The 21539-nt window shown below is 38.9% G+C and overlaps 2 protein-coding genes across 3 annotated transcripts in view; one reads left to right on the forward strand and one right to left on the reverse strand.

The window, feature by feature from the left end:
• Positions 1 to 21093, reverse strand: part of ctsd (cathepsin D) — a 49117-nt gene extending 28024 nt beyond the window's left edge. The window contains exons 1-9 of one of the 2 annotated variants that reach the window (XM_051937252.1): positions 20915 to 21079; positions 17859 to 18015; positions 14401 to 14524; positions 14205 to 14323; positions 10865 to 11064; positions 9863 to 9985; positions 6689 to 6833; positions 5404 to 5502; positions 2480 to 3036 (exon numbers count right to left, since the gene is read on the reverse strand). In XM_051937252.1, the coding sequence (XP_051793212.1) occupies positions 2875 to 3036; positions 5404 to 5502; positions 6689 to 6833; positions 9863 to 9985; positions 10865 to 11064; positions 14205 to 14323; positions 14401 to 14524; positions 17859 to 18015; positions 20915 to 20976 (1191 nt within the window). In that variant the 5' untranslated portion in view covers positions 20977 to 21079 and the 3' untranslated portion in view covers positions 2480 to 2874. Of the gene's footprint in view, positions 1 to 2479; positions 3037 to 5403; positions 5503 to 6688; positions 6834 to 9862; positions 9986 to 10864; positions 11065 to 14204; positions 14324 to 14400; positions 14525 to 17858; positions 18016 to 20914 lie in introns of those variants that run through there. The other variant, XM_051937254.1, reaches the window with a different exon arrangement.
• LOC127530484 (nicotinamide riboside kinase 2-like) lies at positions 104 to 1707 on the forward strand. Its single transcript, XM_051937303.1, has one exon. It carries the CDS (start codon positions 104 to 106, stop codon positions 620 to 622), a length of 519 nt encoding a protein of 172 aa, XP_051793263.1. The 3' UTR covers positions 623 to 1707.
• Positions 21094 to 21539: the final 446 nt, after the last annotated feature.

Raw genomic sequence — 21539 nt, forward strand, 5'->3', positions numbered from 1 at the left:
GACGTTTCCTGCTGCAACCTTCTCTTTTTCAGCTTTCTTCTATGTCCTATCACTCTCGACCCGGTTTTTGACCATATTTCCGAGCTTTGACCAATCTGAAAACATGAAGTACATCATCGACATCGGCGGCGTAACCAATGGAGGGAAAACCACCCTCACCAATCACCTGATCAAGAACCTGCCCAACTGGTGCGTGATCCATCAGGATGACTTCTTCAAGTCCCAAGATCAGATTGAAGTTGGTGAAGGTGGCTTTAAGCAGTATGATGTCATCACTGCTCTGGACATGGACGCCATGATGAGTAGGACCTACGCGTGGCTGGAGAACCCGGTGAAGTTTGAGAAGTCTCATTGTGTTAATAACACCCTGGACACAGAGATCGTCCCAAAGTCCAACCACAAAGAGGAGGAGACTCACATCCTCATTGTGGAGGGCTTCCTGCTTCACACCTGCAGGCCTTTGATGGATGTGCTAAACCAACGCTACTTTATTTCCATCCCATATGAAGAATGCAAAAAGAGGAAGTGCTCTAGGAAGTCCACGGTGCCAGACCCCCCTGGTCTGTTTGATGGCCACGTCTGGACCATGGACCTGGAACACAAGAACATCTGCTCACTGTGAAAGATTATTGAGAGCAGCTTTTTGTGATTTCTATGCAGAACACTATGTTTGCTGAGCTGTGAACTATTAAACAATTTAAGAATATGGAGTATTGCTACTGTTTATTATTGTTCTCAGGTTTATTGTTAAATGTTTAGAGTGCTTCTTACTGTATTTTAAAATTTACATTACTGCACAGAGCATTTCAGATTATTTTACCACAGATCAAGGGTACAGATTGTTGTTCACTGTGTATTGGGTAGTACTCATTTTGATTTAGACTGATTAGTATACAGAACCCACTGATGTTTCTGGTTTACAGCTGAGAACTCGTTGCTAAAAGAACAGAATATTATTTCTTATTTTAGGTGTGATAATTGTCAGTAAACATTCCAAGAAGTGGAAATTAACAGGGTTGTATATAGTGCTGTTCTTGCACAATATTTGTCACTTAATTGTCCTCAGGATTCTGTCGTTGAGCTTCCTAGTTTTACATAACAGACAGATGCTGCAGCTGATGATGCTGTAATTCACATAAACAAGGAAACAAGTCCATCATAACTTGAATGTTAACAGTCTAAAATGAAAAGGTCATATCGAGCTTTCCTATTGGGTTAAAGAGTCAATAAAAACATGAAAAATACTTCTTAAAAGTGAGAGGTCGGTGTTCCAGCAATATGGTGGCATATATGTAGGAATACAAAAGTTCTACGTTTGAGAAAAAAGCAGCACCAAAGACAGCTATCTAAAGATAGAGAGAAGTGAGAATATTTTAAATATAGCATCCACTTTAACTGATTTTGATCTTACTTGGCTAAAATGCTTTGCAGTTGACCCAATGTCACAGATTAGCTTCCCTCCCAACTGTCCTTTCTACTTCTTGAAATCTGTATAAGTCCTTCATAAAACTCCATTTCAAAAGGAACCAAACTAACCCATTTAAGTACATTACCAACAAGCACTTCAAGGGCACTCATTGAAATACTTTAAAATTCAAACAAAATTTCATCCCTGGAGTGTTATTGGAAGACATGAGTTTTTCTTTTTCTTTACTTTGTGACATTTTTCATGTTGGAATTCAAGGTCAAAGAAGTTACTATATGTGGTTCCTTGCCCATTAGTGGTAAAAAAAAATAAAAAATTCCAAGAAATGGATATATCATCACTTAACACAACTACTCAACCGTGAAATGTGAGAGTTTCGTTAACCATGGTTAGTTTTGACGTTTCGACTGCAATTATGAAAGAGGACCGAGCGGCAAGTCCGTCTTTTTCCAACTTCAGAGAAAAGAGAAAGTTTGATACTTTCCAGGCCTCTGCTGATTCTTCAAATGCTACGATGTGTGATCTTCGTCAAATAGCTGGATGAAAAAAAAATCACATGCTTCTCGACCCACTGCGGGAGTTGCCAAATGTGATCACTTGCCCTATGAATGGCTAAGCTCATTTATCAACATGTTGGGTCTTGATGGTTTAATCCAAACAACAACTGCAGTGGAGAAACAGAATAATATGCTGGACTATTTCTTGGTCTGGAAGTTTTGTTATTACCATGAGGTTTGTAAAATCCAAGAGAGAAATTACTGCAGCCTGACTCAGCATAAAACCTCAACAACAGTGTTACATTTTGGTATTTGTGTGGAGAATAAGACATGAGCTTTAGATGTGCTAACAGGCTAACTGTTTTTACTTGTTTCAAGTGTTTCTGCTCAGCAGCTGCTTTCTGCAGCTTCACATCAACCTTCTCATTCATCTCCAAAAACCAACATCCTGTATAATTTATTTAAAATGTTATTGTCATAAGAGAGTCACCCAAGAGCCAATGGTCTGTAGCTAAATGCAGATTTACTCATGAAAGCTACAAAACACAACAACACATTATCTTTTAAAAACACTTTATTAACGCCAATCATGTTAAGATACATCTGTCAGTAGTAGACCAACTTCATCCTAAAAAACCTAATTCAAAGTTCTCTTCACAACAAATCCCTGATTTAAAAAAAAAAAAAAAGAAAAAATAGATCACTTGGATGTTTTGAAAAGGGCAGTACCAATACAACCCACTGACGCCTGGTCATATAAACTCCCCACACAACCTACCAAGCTCCAAACGCTTTCTCTCACGCTGTCAGAAATTACACAAATTCTTCAGATCAGTGCATTTAGGCCCTACACAAAGTCTATTGCTAAATACGGTTTGATTGCAAAGCAACAGAAAACGTGTGCAGCTCAGATATTGAAGCTTGAACTTAATGCTTGAGTGCAGGATGTGCTCATTTGGATTTAGCGAAGCCCACCCTGTTGTTGTCGCGGTCGAAGACGGTGTAGTACTGGCCGATGAACACGTCTCCCAGAATCCACAGCGGCCCGGCGGGGGCAGGGATGTCCAGACCCATGAAGCCACTCAGACAAATGGTCTTTCCAGCCTGAGTCTCCTGTGGGATTGAGAGGACCAAGACACAGTCAGAGTCATGTAAACCGTTGAACATTTAAAATAAAACTAAACATTCACCTACGGCTACACAATTCAGAGCCAAAAACTGTAAAAACGGACAAAAAGCTCTGATTTTCAGCAATAAATCCTTTGAACCACTACAATTTCTGATCATTTCCCTCCTACTCGTCACATTTTTACTCATTGTGGACTTATTTAACTGTAATATAAAGTCCTGCACCTCCATGAAACACACAATGACAAGAAGTAGAGAAAAGTGAAAAAGTGGATTTTGTGCAGTATGTTACTATTTCACCATGCTGGATTGATCATCCAAACATCTTGGTCCTCTATACTCTTTTTAAACCTTGCTGGGGTTTTTTTTTTATAAAGTATGATATTTTTCATCTCCTCTGCACACATAATTAATTTTTAATACAGTAGCTGGCGCAGACTTGATTTTCAGCTAATTTATGAATGACGGGTAATTCTGAATAAATATCACCATTTCAAGGGTAGATTAGCTTTGGTTGATTTTCTTGATGGAACCAGAAGTCAGAACAAGTCTTAAAATTGTGACATTCAATTCAATTGCTTTATTGTACATGCCTCATTTAAAATTTTTGTATTAGATCCTGTAAAAAATTAAATTCAGTGTTTCTCTGTACAACTGAGAAGACAAACAATAGTCATGAGACTAAAATGCAGTGATTTTTCTACTGAACTGTGAGTTATATTTACACAGAGCAGATAAAATAAAAGCATAATAGATAAACAAAAATGCGGCACGGTTATGAATGGTATGTTTGTTAGAGGATACATTCATCATGATGAAATATCTTTTTAGTGTTGAGTGAAAAACAGATTGTTTGTAAAAATGTAAATAACAGAAGTCAAATGCCCTACAGCATGGTGGATCCCCATTTTCTACAGTATTAGTAAAACATGTGGGCACTTAAAAAAAAAAAAAGTTCAACATGTTGATTCAGTTTTTTAGATGTGTAAATGACAAATCAGATTTCCAGTTAAAGGTCCCATATTATGCTATTTTTCAGTCACGTCATATAGGTCTCAGAAGCCCAAAAACATAGTATTTAATTTTGTTCGCCCCAAAATCATCCTTTGTTCGGAGTTTCAGCGGTCGAAAAATTCATTCTCATCAGCTCTCCTCAGAACAAGCTGTTTCTGGGCCTGCTTCCAGGTATGCAAATGAACGCATCTGTCCACTCCCCCTCCCCTCTCTGGGAGAGGACGCGCTCAGTGCTACATTGGTGTCAGAAGTGGGATGGCGCTCGCTCGACTGCAGATGGAGGAAGAACTGAGGGAGCTCCAAACAAGCTGTCACCGAGGGACAGAGCCGCTCTTGGGAGCAAACCCAAGAGGAAAAGAGCCGGCCAGCGGAGAGTTCGCTCCCGTAATCCCCGACAGCTCCATCACACCAAGAACCCGCCGCCCCTTGACGAAACGGTGGGCCGCCACAGGCAGCAGCCGCTAGCAGGAGCGATGCTCTGACAGCCGGTAGGCGGAGCATCTCCCCAGCCGCCGGCAGCCAGCCAGGGGGTTCTGGAGTGGCGGTTCCCTCACAGTCCCACTCAGGGGCGCAGTCAGGGGGAGGAGCTAAATCCGCTTATTTCGTCATAAGCGGACCCAAATCAAAATCTGACGTTTGAGCAGGCATTTCCACAAAATGTGGTGTAGCAAGGCAGGGAGGAAACAGTTTTCAAATTCGAACCTCATAATGAGCTACTGCAACACACACTACTGTAAGAACACTTTCACAAAGTGAGGTTTGCATAATATGTCCCCTTTAAGCTGAAATAACTTTGTGACACTCCATAGCAGGTGCAGAGCTTTTAAATGCAGTGAAACATTAGTAAACAGTGAGTAAACTAATGCCCAGAACCTGCTTGAAGTTCAGACAATTCCAATGGTGAAGAAAAGTTTAAATCAATCCACTGGACTTTAAGAAAGTTCCTTGAAGACGTTTCACCTCTCATCCAAGAGGCTTCTTCAGTTCTGGAACTCTTGGATGAGAGGTGAAATGTCTTCAAGAAACTTTCTTAAAGTCCAGTGGATTGATTTAAACTACTTTGGATAACCATGACCTGGATGAATGAGAACCTACATGGACATGGTGAATAAAAGCTGAAATAAAAGTGAGAAGTGGACAGTGCAGTAGTGAGCAGGAACGAGGAAAACAAACTGTAATCCTTCCTCAGACAACAAACCAGCCTCCTCCTGGCTTTTCTAAATGAAACAAAGCTGCACTTGTTCTGTTTTTATGACGTAACTCAGAGTCTAAGTGTTGTTTTGTTAGTGCAGGAGGCCACTCGGTGTCGCCCCCTACTGGATGAATCTACAGCCTCACCTTGAGGATGTACTGGTCTCCTGTCAGACTGTAGCTCTGTCCGCCCACGTTGAAGGTGATGACAGGAAGCGACGGGATCTTATCACAGTTTATCATGTACTGCAACACAGACAAGTTTCAACACTTCAGTTTCATTTACTCAGCTCAAGACTAAGTGGAAAATGCAATTGTTGTAGCATTTTTACTTTAACAAATTTAGTAAGTGATTCTATACCTCAGATTAGTGACCAATTTATTAATTTGCTCATTATTTCTATGATTATTCTTGATAAATCAAAAAAGAGGCGACCTTTGAAAATACCCAACAGTACAAAATGTTCAATTTATAGGAGTTTAAGATCAAAAACTAAACAGCCCTGAACGGGCAGAGGTTTTGGATTTCATCTTTTTTTATTAAAAAAAAGGAAACATTATTTGATGATTGATTAGATTATCATTAAAATAGATGCTGTTTAATTAAATGATCAACAGAAATTCAACCAAACCAACTGGTCAATGATATTTAACGTGAATGTCAGGTAAACTTGGCCAAATGTTAAAAAGGTTACACAACTGGATTTGTATTGAGCCTGCGCTGATTTTATAATTGCTGAAAAAAAAAAAAAAAAAAAAAAACATAAATCACCATATGATGGAACTCACCACCAACTACAAACTCACAGCAGTAGAAAATGAAGGCGTATAGCCGTTTTTGTTTTGTGACTCACTTGATTTATTTCCTCCGTGAGCATAAAACAAAAATATGAAGAAGATTGAAACCCTACGCCTGCTCACAACATGCAGAACAATGATTAAACCAGCAGCCTGCAGCGTTAGTTTGGCTCTGGGGCTGAAACTGATCAATCAGAAAACATCTGTCACAACATCTTTGAGCTCAAGGTGAAATTTACATTAAAGCCAAGAAAAATAAAATCTCATTTTGAAAGAACCGTGCACCAGCAGATGCATCACATTTTGTCTTTAAAAATGACAGATTATTTGATTTATTATTTATTTGGTTACTAATCGATCAACAGAAAATGTATCAAACTGGTTGGATAATCTTTGATATTTAATGTGAATTTCAGCTATAACTTGGCCAAATGTTTAAAAGGCTGCAGAAGAAAATGAATGAACATCTGATGGAAATTAATTCTCTCCATTTGGCTAAAGTGAAATGAAACACCAGCACTGACATGTTTTACCTGTGGAAGTAACTCGATAAACTCATGTGTGCTTCTAAAATGCAAACTAAAGCGCGTTTTCTGCCGAGTGTGGTCTGAAGTGTTCCTCTGGATCGTCTCACCTCTCCCTGGATCAGTGGGAAAGCTCCGATGGTGTTCTGCAGGGCCTTGACCTCGGCTGAAGGTCCGGTGATCAGAGACGTCCCAGTGTCCACGATGGCCTCACAGCCGCCTTTACACAGACCCAGCTGGCTGCCGACAGCCAACCTGCAACACAAAGACACACCACAACACATCAACACACAGCAGAGAGTTGGAAAGTATGATCTGGAGCTGCTGCAGGTCAGACGAGGAGCCTCCAACTACTGTTCACTGACTGACACATCACAGACCTTCACACGCTTCATCTGGGAGGGATCTGAGTAATTTGGTTTATCTGTGTAAATATTTGCTTCTTTATTTAATAGGGACAAAGCAATTAACATAGCTTCAATACAGTACATGAATCCGATGCGTTGCATACAGAGTTTTAGCTCCAGCTAATTCTCAACTCCTGTCCCTAGCTGGGCTTTTATTTCTGAATGTAATCATAGCATCAGTGTGTCCTGTGTTGAAAGAAGGTTTGAAAACTAACCTAAGTCCCCCTTAAAGCAGCTTGAACAAACCCCAAACCTGCTGGTCGGTTTGAAAGGGAAGTTACAGTGCCTTGTGAAAGTATTCGGCCCCCCTTGAACTTTTCAACCTTTCGCCACATTTCAGTCTTCAAACATAAAGATATAAAATTAAAATTTTTTGTCAAGAATCAACAACAATTGGGACGCAATCGTGAAGTGGAATGAAATTTATTGGATATTTTATACTTTTTTAACAAATAAAAACCTGAAAAGTGGGGTGTGCAATATTATTCGGCCCCTTTACTTTCAGTGCAGCAAACTCACTCCAGAAGTTCAGTGAGGATCTCTGAATGATCCAATGTTGTCCTAAATGACTGATGAGGATGATAAATAGAATCCACCTGTGTGTAATCAAGTCTCCGTATAAATGCACCTGCTCTGTGATAGTCTCAGGGTTCTGTTTAAAGTGCAGAGAGCATCATGAAGACCAAGGAACACACCAGGCAGGTCCCAGATACTGTTGTGGAGAAGTTTAAAGCCGGATTTGGATACAAAAAGATTTCCCAAGCTTTAAACATCTCAAGGAGCACTGTGCAAGCAATCATATTGAAATGGAAGGAGTATCAGACCACTGCAAATCTACCAAGACCCGGCCGTCCCTCGAAACTTTCACCTCAAACAAGGAGAAGACTGAACAGAGATGCAGCCAAGAGGCCCATGATCACTCTGGATGAACTGCAGAGATCTACAGCTGAGGTGGGAGAGTCTGTCCATAGGACAACAATCAGTCGTACACTGCACAAATCTGGCCTTTATGGAAGAGTGGCAAGAAGAAAACCATTTCTCAAAGATATCCATAAAAAGTCTGGTTTGAAGTTTGCCACAAGCCACCTGGGAGACACAGCAAACATGTGGAAGAAGGTGCTCTGGTCAGATGAAACCAAAATCAAACTTTTTGGCCACAATGCAAAACGATATGTTTGGCGTAAAAGCAGCACAGCTCATCACCCTGAACACACCATCCCCACTGTCAAACATGGTGGTGGCAGCCTCATGGTTTGGGCCTGCTTTTCTTCAGCAGGGACAGGGAAGATGGTTAAAATTGATGGGAAGATGAATGGAGCCAAATACAGGACCATTCTGGAAGAAAACCTGTTGGAGTCTGCAAAAGACCTGAGACTGGGACGGAGATTTATCTTCCAACAGGACAATGATCCAAAACATAAAGCCAAATCTACAATGGAATGGTTCACAAATAAACGTATCCAGGTGTTAGAATGGCCAAGTCAAAGTCCAGACCTGAATCCAATCGAGAATCTGTGGGCAGAGCTGAAGACTGCTGTTCACAAACGCTCTCCATCCAACCTCACTGAGCTCGAGCTGTTTTGCGAGGAAGAATGGGCAAGAATTTCAGTCTCTCGATGTGCAAAACTGATAGAGACATACCCCAAGCGACTTGCAGCTGTAATTGCAGCAAAAAGGTGGCGCTACAAAGTATTAATGCAAGGGGGCCGAATAATATTGTACGCCCCACTTTTCAGGTTTTTATTTGTTAAAAAAGTTTAAAATATCCAATAAATTTCATTCCACTTCACGATTGTGTCCCAATTGTTGTTGATTCTTGACAAAAAATTAAAATTTTATCTTTATGTTTGAAGCCTGAAATGTGGCGAAAGGTTGAAAAGTTCAAGGGGGCCGAATACTTTCACAAGGCACTGTAAATGTGGAAAAAATGTTAAAAAGCCAAAAACTCTGCACTCCTCTGCAAAACTGACGCCACAACTGAAACGGAAAGATTCTGAGTTTTCTGCTGACCTGCAGGCAGTTTGTACACAGAGGAGACGAGAACGGAAACGAGTAAAAGACGTGAAACTACTAACATACTAAAGTCTCAAGAAATTTAAAAAAAAATCCTTGAGGAAACAAAAAAATACACTTTACAGTTTTAAAGCTGCATTTATCAAAACATGTGGCAGGTTTTTTTTTTTTTTACATTGCAGGACCAAATACTTTATAGAAGGGACAGAACTATATTATTACTACAAATAAGCTTGGCTGAAATAAAGTGAAAACTAGCAGAGATACAATTTTTGAAATTGGGAAATTCTTTGTCAGGGTAGAAATTATTTAACCTCCTAGGACCTAGCATCCACATATCTGGACAACATCCGCACCCCCCCCCCAAAAAAAGAGCATATAGTTCATAATAATTATAATAAAATAATAATAGAATACAAATATTATATAAATATAATTAGATATTATCTGATTATTATGTTTATTGGTTACTCCTTATCCCAGACAACTAGAAGAAATCTAAAACGCAAAACCAACCAAAGCTCGGGTCTCAAGAGGTTCATAATAATGTGATTACTGTAAAACATTCAGTGGGATCATTTAGTTGTAAATGATCCTAATATAGAGTTTTGTGGATGTTTGGTTCAAATTTTAACCAAATTTGACAAAAACTGAATGATTGTTGAGATTTTAAAAAAAAAAAAAGAAATTGGAGATAAGTTTTAGGATTATTTAAGGTTCCATGAAGTAAACGTGAGTTCTGACGTGATGTTTTTTCAAGAAAATCCCTGAACATGAACTTAGAAGGTCAGGTGAGTAGGAGTTAATGTTCTACTTGCTTCTAAACCACCTGAACATTTCTGTGTGTAACGTTCCAGCGCTCACCCGTCCATGTGGACCTGCCAGTAGGCCTGGCGGCTGATGTTGACGTAGTGGAAATCACCGCTGTAATATTTGGGGTCGGTTCCTCCCAGCAGCAGCTCACCGCCAGGCTCAGTGTCGGGGTTCCTGAAGAGATGAAACACAAACGTCAGAGTTTGTTTGTGGCCCTCTAAGAACATAACAGTCTGTTATATTAAATACCATCCCAAAGCCAGTTTATCATACAAATAAAACCAAAATCAGAAAAGCTAATTAAATCAGTCGTCACCACGTTTGAACACCAGCAGGTTTACCAGAGTTCACAACATCACTGTTTTTTTGTTGGCTTTTTTAAACACCACATAGAAATGGATTTGATCATCGCCCCAGTTCTGGCCAACAGTTCAATAAAGAGTTAAATTAAGGACCTGAGCAGGAGCCTGGTAAATCTTTAAGTCAGTGGTGTTCAGAGTTCAAACCTGGTGGACTTTACTTCTGGTCATGATGGTGCTAACTGCTGACATCAGCTTAAATTTGACCCACTTAAGGTGTTTTTGTGGTGGAACTAAATTCAGTGCTGTCAAACTTTAACAGCTGCAGATGGGTTGGATGATTCACTATTTATTCAGCACTTTTTAGACTGTTACCAGAGATATTTTAACAGTTCAGAATAAATTAAGAAGAAGCATTACACACCTTAAAGCTGCCTGTACAATCTGAACCTCTTCTAAACAAAAAGAAACACTGAAATGTGCAGAGAACCTGGAAATTTCAGTTAGTGGTCCTCCAAAGCAAAGCAATAGGGACACAAAGCAAACAGCAGAGGAACCCTGACAACTGGCTAATAGGATTAAAATAATTATTTATATTTCTCTGTGTATTGTGTCTCTATGGATCATTCTAGCTTCACTCTTCCCCTCAGATGTTGAGATTCAGAAACATTTTAAACATTCATTTTTGAGTCTAACTGAAGTAAACAGATTTTCTACATTTTCTACAAAACGCTGCCACAGAGTTCCCTCTCACCTGTTCAGGTAGAAGGAGAAGACGTTCTGCTCCACCTTCTTCTGGTTCATGATGTTGTCAAACACTGGAGCCACTCCGTCCACAGAGATGCGAGGGTACGCCATGCCGAGGATCCCATCGAACTTGGCAGCGATGAAGGCCACGCCGGGCTGCTTGATGGCCTCCCCGAACAGCTGCTTCTCCACCGACAAGCCTGCGATCTGGAAGAGGAAGGACAATTTAAAAAAATAAAGGTTTCATGTGACTGTTGGATCATTGCACCTCGAACCTTCACATTTCACAACGTTTTCTGCTCGACCATCTCTGATTTGCCAGAAATTTTTAGAGTATAAAGCATGGATATTGATAACATTTGCTAAATTTTAGCTTCATACATCAAATATGGAGCTAAAACAACTCTGACATAATTTCCCTTTTTAAAAAAAATAAAAATAAATTGCCCAATGACTCCTTTTCAGCATGTCATTAAGCTTTAAGGCAATCTTTGGATAATAATATTTCAGGAACTATTTAAGTTAAGTTCATTTTTCTGTTACTTCTCATCATGTCATTGATCGAAAAATAAAATTAAAACAAAATTTTTATCTCTTCAAGACCAATGTCACAGGCAGAGAGCAAAAGTGCGAGTATATGTATACTTCTTTTCCAGTAAAGAAAAAAAAAAAGAATTTAACAAGTGTAACAGGTAAAGTAACAGTTCAATCTGTTTCTCCGGATTACAAACTAGGGTCCAAAAATGAAAAATGTTCTAACAGTAAAAAATAAATTCAAATTCTTAAGCTAAATTTGGAGTTTCTACAAATATTTTTGTGGCACAACATGTCAAACTTGCTCAGTTATGAAAGTTCAATGAAAAGTATTTCATACTTAAAAGTATTCTATAGGTTTTATTTGGCATTACTGTGACCTGCAGCGACACATGGTTCACAAAATATCACTATTTGACTTCTGTATTATTGATATATTTGTTAATATTTGCTCACAGATGGAAGTTTTTAATGACTGCTTCATTTTTTTATAGCTGAACTCATCAGTAATCAGAAACTATTTGATCTACTTGTCTATTGTGGCAGAATCTGAATTAATGAGAAATAACAGTCTCAAATTTCAGGCTTTTATCCTGAAACGAAATTCAAACAGCCTCAAATTTCAATGTGTGAGAAATTGTGTAGAAAGTGGGTGGATTTCAGAAAGCATTTGATATTAGAGTAAAACAGCCAATGGATTTAATCAATTATTAAAATAGTTGTCAACTATTTTGGTCATTGATTAGTTGGTTAATAAGTCTATTTTTACCGTAAGCGGCATGTTTCGCGCATATTTTAAGCCAGCCTGTAATCACGGTAACCAGGTGTGGCAGTAATGAGCCAGTGTAGGTTTTACACAACCAGAACTGCAGGAGAAGACGCAAACAAACAATAGGTTGCCTTGCTTTAGGTCATGTGATGTTCACTCAGCGTCAGACTCACAGTCAGCGGCTGTGCACTCACTGGGAAAGTCCGACAGGAGGTCCTCACATACTCCGGTGAGAAGCCAGTTTCCAAGGGAGAAAATCCGTTACAGTGGTTGAAGTCAAATAGTGAAATACCCCTTTTTGTCAAGGTTAGCAAAGTCCTACCTCTGTATACCAAGCACTACTACACCAGCAGAGCGGCTGTTTTCTGCAGCAGGAAATATAGCCTCTAAAAAGAGAGCTAGCCTTAGCCCAGAGCATGTGGACATGCTAACATTTTTCCACTGCAATGCAACGTTAATGATTCATTCATTAGACTAATGTTTACATTGTTTGTAAAATGCACTTGTTTTCTCTAAATAATCAGTTTTTGTTTGTTTTTTTAGAAACTCTTAAAAATGTGACTTCCATTTAGGATCCTGAAATGGCACTTTATTACCGCCGCCAGGAGGTCATGTAATCACCGGAGTTTGTTTGTTTGTTTGACTGTTAACAGCATAACTCAAAAAGTCATGGACAAACTTTCACCAAATTTTTACAGGATGTCCGGAAGACCAAAAGTAACAATCGATTAGATTTTGGAGGTGATCCGGATCAATTCAATTCAATTTTATTTATATAGCGTCAATTACAGTCAAACCGTCTCAAGACGCTTTACAGAACACATATGCCTGACCCCCAGAGCAAGCCCAAAGGCGACAGTGGCAAGGAAAAACACCCTTTTAACAGGGAAGAAACCTCGAGCAGAACCCGGCTCTACTGTCTGGATCCAGGATTGTTTTGAAGGAGTCTGTACAATTGCGAGGGATGGCTGCCAGGCCATCTCTCAACTGTACAGACAGAGGTTGCCAGATCGATCCCAGGCGATGGCCGAATTCCGTGCGGCCGGTTCGGGCTGCCCGAGCGAGTCGGGACCGACGAAACGAAGCGGCAGCGACACGTACGGTACCATCACACGCGCGCGTGCAACGCTACCGTTAGGTCCGTGCGGCGCCAAAACACTGTGCTGTTACACTGTACATGCATGTTATGCTTTGTGCACAAACTGTTAAAACTAAATTAAATCCGTCCATGACGTTTTGGGTTATGCTGTTAACAGACAGACAAACTCCGATTGGTCATCTGTACAACTGAGCGATGGCCTGGCATAGGTCTGCGCTCTCCGAGTGCTTTTCTAGTCTTAAGTATTGTTTACAGTTTCACAGCATGTTAATAAGCTATAAAACTCGCTCTCAGATGAAACCTGTGTTTTTTTGGAAAAAATAAAATGCAGTTAACAGCAAAATTGTTTCTATTTTCTTTCTGTTCTCAAATTACTACCTTAAATTTAGTTCACTACTTTTGGAGCCCTTAATTGTGATATTATTGTAGGATAGCTTAAAATACATGGGTGCCTCTAAAATGCTTCTCTACAGGAAAGATGCAAGGAAAGTATAAATGTTGCCTTGGTGAAACTTCATTTAAGATCTTGTGATGTTGGATGGTTGTATGAGTATGTATGTGTTGATGAGTCAGTGTTTTGATTGCTGCTAATTGAGACATACTAAAATCCAACTCTGGATCGGTTTTTGAAGAATTTAGGACATTGTAACATGGTTAAAAGCTCTTAAAATGTACGTTGAATGACATAGGCCCTTTATAAATATTTTACATTGGAAAATAAAGGCAAAACTAAAATGTAAGTGCATAAACCGATTAATCGAAAAAAATAATCGACCGATTAATCGATTATCAAAAATAATCGTCAGTTGCAGCCCTATTTGATATATTAAGCTGAAACTGCAGATACAATCCGAAATATCAACAGTCTACAACAAAAAAGTAGCAAGGTAATCAGAGATGGGTGAGCAGAAGCCCCTGATGATTTCCTGTAGCTAACGGTCTTACAGTGCACGTGTCCTGGCTGAGGTATCCGGACAAACTTCCACTTCCATACTGGATGGCGAAGGCGGTGCCGTTCTTCACGTACGTGCTGGATTTTCCAGAGTTATATTTGTGGTGCAGCACTGCAGGAGGAAAAACAGAACCCAAGGATTCGTCAGATGCTCTAAAAACAGTGCAGACGTGATGTTTTGGGACTCACAGCAGGCGATGTCTAAGATGGAGCAGTGGACCGAGGGGACCCACAGGTTGGAGGAACCGGTGTCGAACACCACGGTGAAGGGCTGAGGAGGAGTTCCTATGCTGATCTCACCATAGTACTGGGCCTGGGTGGAAAAGGAAACATAAATGAGCTGAGAGCACATAATTCTGCAGCTCAGGAAGCAGATTACAATAATGTGGAGTCAAACAGAGCAGATCTAATGATTCAAAAACAAGGTCTCATTGTACAACAGGTAGTTAGAGTGAACAGGCCGTCCTGCTCTCACAGCTGTTGGTGTCAGTAAGGCCGTTACGGACGCAGGTCAAATAGTTACTGAGTCATGAAATCAGCTGCTTCAGTTCAGCAGTAACCACAAGGAGGAAACTGTTGGTCCACAGATTCAGGACATGAAGCAAACTGCAGTTTCCTGTGATTAAAAGCAACCCTGGTCAAACGCTTCATTGCTAAATAACGTCAAAGTTTCTGTCGAGTCACTCAGGAATCTTTGTACTTCCTTTTTCTGAGCAATAAGAAGAAGTCAAGCGTCTCCGAATTACTGATTGACTTTCTCTTCTGCTTAGATATTTTTTTACTTTTCTTTGAACAGATGTCAAATATTTGTGTTTCCGCAGATTCAGTTCACCTGAAGACATACAATTTAATCTAAAACATGTTTCACCATCATTGGAAACCAGCAGGAGCAAATGAAGCCGCTACTGTATCACATTTATAGCTGTCTGACAGTAATTTCTGATGATATAATGGTTCAAATGAATGGATCAATGGATTAACCACTTAAAAATGATCATCCTTTGTAGAGTTGTGAAGATTAGTTCAATAATCTTCAATTTAACTAATATTAATTCCCAATATTCTTCCTTTATTTAAAGCAAATGTGGGAACTATTTGCTGGTTTTAGCTGCAAAATGTATTTTTTTGTCATATGAAAGGACATATCTCCAAGTTCTGTACAGAAAAACAAACAGATCAATGGATTAACAAATTAAAAATCATTCACTCTTTGTGGAGCTCTGTGGATTAGTTGACTAATCTTCCATTTTAGAAAATAAATTAACAATTTATGTCATTTTGCAAGCAAATATATGAAACATTTCCTGGTTTTAGCTACAAGTAACACTCAGTAACAACAGTTTAGTTGTAAATTATCCTAATATTGAGGGTTCCGGATGTTTGGTTCAAATTTTAACCAAATGCAACAACAAACAAAAAATATTGTGATGTTAAAGAAAAGAAATTGGTACTTTAAAATTAACCAAAGATGAGTCTTAGGATTATTTATGGTTCCACGAAGTTAACAGGAGTTTTAACGTGAGTTTTTTTTTTTTCAAGAAAATCCCCAAACATAAACTTAAAAGGTCAGGTGAGTTAGAATTAATGTTTTTTTTTCTTTTACACTTTTTAAACACCTAAATATCTCTGTGTTTAATATTCCAGGGGACAAAATGTGAATATTTTTGTCAGTTGCAGACGCTTTTTCACACTTTATGAAAGGCTTGTTTAATGAAACTGAATTCACAGCTGTTGGTAGACCTCTGAAATACACAAAATTTCTCTAGAAAAAGACAAATGGAGGAACCTGAACGATTAAAATAATGTGAACAGCTCAATACCACTGGAGGATTTTATTTATGCAGACAGTCATGCTGAGTCCAGAACGTAAAAAGCCTCTTAAAAAGATATGATACAACTCTGGTAACTCAATTATAATTAAACAATAATATAAAACAAGTAAAATCTTTGTTTCTTCTAATTTAATATATTTAATACTATTTTGAAAATAATTCAATTGAAATTTACAGACGGTGTGATATGAGATTTTTTTATTGTCAAGTTTCAGTGCAATAGATTTCAAACATGTGATGGGGCATTATGACGTGTGATATCATCAAACTTGTGACCGTGACACGAGCCAACAGCACACTTTAAACTGGGTCAGTCATCCCACATTGACCCAGTGTCCTGCAATGTCAGGAGATGGCTGTTAAACAATAAAACTGGGCTTCTGTCAGCCAATCTACAGCGTATATCCAGAACCACACAGTCAACGTTGATCAATGGATTAGCATAAAAAACATCTGAGAGTTTAAACTCTACTCAGAATATTATAAAAATGGAATTAGTCTCACTCAGCAGCCACACCTTGTACATCATAAACTGCAGCTATTGTATCCAAACTGAGTCTCTATGATTCCCGTGATATTTTATGGTGTACATTTTAGTGGAAAAGCAGTCCAACCCTAACCCAAATATAGCCTTACAGTTAGACCATTCTGGAAAAGACAAAACTTTTAACCCATTTTTCTTGAAGACTACAGAACAAGACCACTCTGCTTCCAAAGCCTTCATTTGCTAATTGCATTGTCTCAAACCGAGATTTGGAATAGATTCATGGTTAAGCTTTACTGTTAGCTACACCGGGCTTAAACTAATCCAGCAGCCTTCCATTAAATCCTCCTTCAGCGAGGTTCAAGAGTTCAGCTTTTGCTTGGAGGATGTAGTTTCTGCTGCTGTTTGAGTGCAATGTGTCATAGAGAAGGGTCTTCATAATATTTAGCAGCTTGTGTTATAGCAAATATGGTTTATTAGACAGAACTTGTAAAGTGGGTATAAAGCAAAACTACCTGCCAAGGCCTAATATTACTGGAGAAGCATGTGAATGTAGCATCGGCAGAGATTATTTTTAAACCAACAGCAGCTGAATGCAGATGACTTCCTGCAGTTTTAACCTGTGCCAACCTCTGAAGTGGAAATTTAAGAAGTATAAAGAATTACAATGAGCTCGTTTCTGGTTTTAAAAGTAGGACCAGGACATTTAGGAGAGTAAAAGTGACAAACCTTTAATATATCTCTGGTATTTTTGTGTTGAAATTTCTCGTCAATCATTGGCTCAGTTATACAGCACTAAAACCAGTCTGTGATAAGAAAGCACTGGGCTGATATACTGGCCAATATCTGGTCATGTAACTCACCAAACGGGGCCAACCGAATGGTAAAACAGTAGCTAGACAGAAGCTTATCAGACGGGTTTATGCTTCTCTTCTGGGTTTACAATCTTTGCACTGTGACTGATGTGATCATTGCAGGAAAAAGCTGATTACTCAATACGCTCCGTCAAACTGGAACCGAACAAACAAACTGTCAGCTGATGAGGATCAAGAGGCTTACAGCTCAGTGAGTCAGATGCTAAAGGTTCCTCCTCTGTCTTTCTCACATTTTAAATCAGCCTCTCTGAGAACCTACTCTATGTTTGCAGGGGATTTACTGGTCTTGACAGACTCTAGTCTAATTTTCTATGCAGCTTTACAGAAAAAGGTTGAGGCGGCCGCAACACAACAGGACCTTTGTTGTGGTTCTCCCCCCGGTGTGGCTTTTAGCTTCTACATGGAGCATTAGGGAAAGTGAAGTTCCCAGGTCAGTGGTTTGAGAGGGATGCTTACGTCAAGGTAGTTCTTCAGGGTCTCTGGAGTGGGAGCGTTGCTGGAGGGGAAGCCAAAGTTGTACTTAAGGGAGTGTTTGTCGGCCAGAAGCTCCTCGGCTGTTCTCCCTGAGTCGGTCAGCTCACGTCTGATGGAACGGAATTTCTTTAAGGGAATTCTTTAAGAGAGCAAACAATAAAATCAGTTAGTCCCGTTTACCTGTAGCCTGATAACACACCTCTGAATACCTGCCCACATCTGTGATTCATATCCATTATCCAAGGCAAATAATAGGGAGAGCTGCACACAGTAATCTTGAACCATTCTCTACAGGATGTTTCTGTTCTGAGAGAATTAGCATGCTATCAAACACTGGAACAACCACCCAGTTAGCCTGAAGACATCTGTAGAGCTACACACCACATATTCTCAATAATCAGACATGTCAGCACTAGTCCATTTTAAACTGTTTCTTTTTATCTAAGTAACATTATGTTTTGATTTTATTGTTGTTGCTACTTTCGTTTTATATATTTTGAAAATTTTATCTTGAATAAGTTATATATAAATGTATGTGTAATCTGATGTATTTTATTGATTAGCTAAGGTTAATTTTTAGAATTTGTTTAATATAATGTTTTATATTCATTTTATATGTATCTGCCCAAGGACTGCAGATGGAAATTAGCAATAGCTATAATCTGGTGCAAAGCATCTTTTCTTTTTAAGATTAATGTGTTTGTACATTGTCCCTGTTAACTAAACTAATAAACTAAACTTTAAAGGTGGTGTCATGTTTTGTCACAGGACACATTTTAATCAGCTTTTCTCCATCCAAAACCAGCAACTTTTTGGATATTTCTATTTCATATTTGAGAATAAACAGCTCAGAGTCATTTCTTATTGACTGAAGATCTGCAACTAATGATTATTTTCATTGAAGATTTATCTGTTGATTATTTTCCTGATCAATAAATTTGCCATTTGGCCTGTAAAACTACTAATTGTTTTATTAGAACCCAAGACCCAAAATGAAAGCTTCAATTTTTTTTTCACAAGCCTAATATATTCAGTTTCCTATCACAGAAGAGGAAAGAAACTAGAAAATATTTACATGGAGTCTACTGGAAGCAGAATATTTTAACAGTTTTTTTCCTCACAAAATTACTGAAATCAATTAATGGATTATCAATTTATCATCTGAATCATTGAAGCTCCACAGTTTATTTATATAACAACATTTTACAACAACTGGAGTTGGCCAAAGTGCTGTACATGTAAAAAGATAAACAACAACAAAATACGTGCAAAAGACAAAAATGGATCAAATGTTTAAAAAAATAGATTAAAGTTTTAAATGGCAAGACAAACAGAAAATTTGCATAATGATTTCTAAAATTAAAGTAATACATAAAATACTAAGATATTAAGACCACTAGGAGCAATCAAAACTGTGAAAACATGTCTTCAGATTTTTCTTGGCAATGTCAACAGACATTTGTCTAAAAGAGGAAGGTTATTACAAAGCTTTGCTGCTGCCACCACAAAAGCAGAAAAACAAGTGAAAAAAATGTTATTTTATGCATTTCCTGTTATCTCTCCTGTATCAAAACTAGACTGAACTGTGACCCCACAAACAGGGCTCACACCACATCAGGAATTCTGTCAGACAACACAAATTCCAGGCTGATCAGACTGAATGAGATCATTTGTAAATACCAATAAAGCTGCAAACCTTACAGATATGATCTGACCAACATTTTGCTTCCTTATCGGCTCAACATTTTATTGCAGTGTTGTAAAATCTGCAACACACATTATGCTGCAACACTGACCATGACTGGGGGGGGGGGAGTCTATGTGATGACACTTGCTATAAGACAGGTACTTGCAATGGTTTCCATAACAGTGTTGGACCACATGAGGAAGGTTACAAGTGATGTTAATAAGATCATCTTGTATCGCAATACCAGTTCTGCCACTAATGAACAGCCCCGATTTGGTACGAACAAAAAGACAGCCGGGCTTGTATTATGATTTAATTTCATACTTGTTGAGTTTTCTGGCAACAAAAACAGAAAAACATGTGCATGAGAACAACTATATCATGGGTTTGAATGAAGGAAAACACAGTCCAGGTGGTTAGGAGTGTTGTTCTTCTCTCGGCTGTAAATGATGTGAAATAAACCATCTGTGTCAACTCTTAACAGTCCAACATCTATATCTCTTCCTGTGCAACAACACATCTTATCACAGCTTCCTTTTAACATTTTAAGCAGTTTTTTTAATCTTATAGGTCTTCCACTTTGGAACATTATTTTCTCCAGCCTCTGCCCTTTAGCTCTTTAAGTGTAAAAACAGCATGCAAAACTGTTTGTTTCCATACAGATTGACAACAAAATGTTCTCTCATAGCTCTTCGTGGTCAACAACATCCTGTCAACACTCTTTCCATAACCCTTTGAGTGCAACAACAGATATGTAGGTCTACTATTCTCTACAAAAGTACATTAACCACCCTGTGCAAATCCACATGTATATTCAAAATGCACCACCTATGCATGTTAAAGTGTACAGTCTCCATTACATCATTATATTTGAGCCTTTATTGCTTGGTTGTATCATGTCAATTTCCTCAGTGAGGGCTCAAAGTTTTTCTTATCAGACCTTTCTCAGGGCAGACATTTTGACATGACAACGCAGGTATAAAAACGTGTGTACGTGCTGTTCCACTTTTCAACCCGCCATGACCTCCTGAGTCACTGTTATCGGTTCCACCTGTGTTTTCCCCGGAAACGCCCCTTGTTGTCTGCTAGCACAGGTAGCACAGCCGGCTAACAAGTTTAGCTTGAAGTCACAAGATCAACTCAGACTGACAAAGACATCACGTGCTGAGTGCAGAAATTACAGGCTAACTGCTGCGGCTAACGTCAGCTAGCTGTTAGCTAACAAACACAGTGATCCTTGAGTGTTTGCTAACAGAGTTGTGTAAGCTGGCAGTTGCTCCTGTAGCTAACAGTCACTTTAGCCGCGCTAACACAATACATATTTGAAATTAACGTTTTTTAATTTCCTCACCGGACCAGACCGTCCGTGGTCAGGAGCAGGGCGGCGAACACACACAGGAATCCGCTCCTCATTGTGGCAGTAGGACAAACGCAGAGACTCGACAATGACTGAGCTGTTTGTGCTGCTCGTCGATAAACAGCAGACTTTTATCAGCTGACTGACGGGAGGCTCCGTCACGTGAATTTTAAACTCCTAGCGAGTGACGTCACTTCCTCTTTTTCCGGTCAGCGGAAGTAGGAAGTCAAACTTTCTGCTAGCTTGTAGTTTTCGTCGTGATTCAGCAAATAAACTGAAAATGACTCCAATAAAAAGCCTCATTCGATTCAAGATCTGTCACATACACAAAGCCTTCTGTTTAATATCTCTCAAGACAGAGAAATAATCATCATTATAATCACAAAGCTTCTATTTGTTTTCTTCTGATTGTTATATAAGTGTGAAGCCACTCCTATACCAAACAGTGAAATATTTTATCTTCTGTGCACAAGATAAGCTGAATAATATTTTCTTATTTTCCGTCTTGTAGTCAGTTTAATTTATTTTTGAGCACCAGACAAAGGAAACAACCTTGCCCCTTTAAAGGTGGTATTATTTCAATAAATGCTCATTTTAGAGGGATATCAAAGCCGACTTA

Source organism: Acanthochromis polyacanthus, chromosome 2, assembly GCF_021347895.1.
Source record: "Acanthochromis polyacanthus isolate Apoly-LR-REF ecotype Palm Island chromosome 2, KAUST_Apoly_ChrSc, whole genome shotgun sequence".
In the NCBI taxonomy this organism is placed as follows: domain Eukaryota; kingdom Metazoa; phylum Chordata; class Actinopteri; family Pomacentridae; genus Acanthochromis; species Acanthochromis polyacanthus.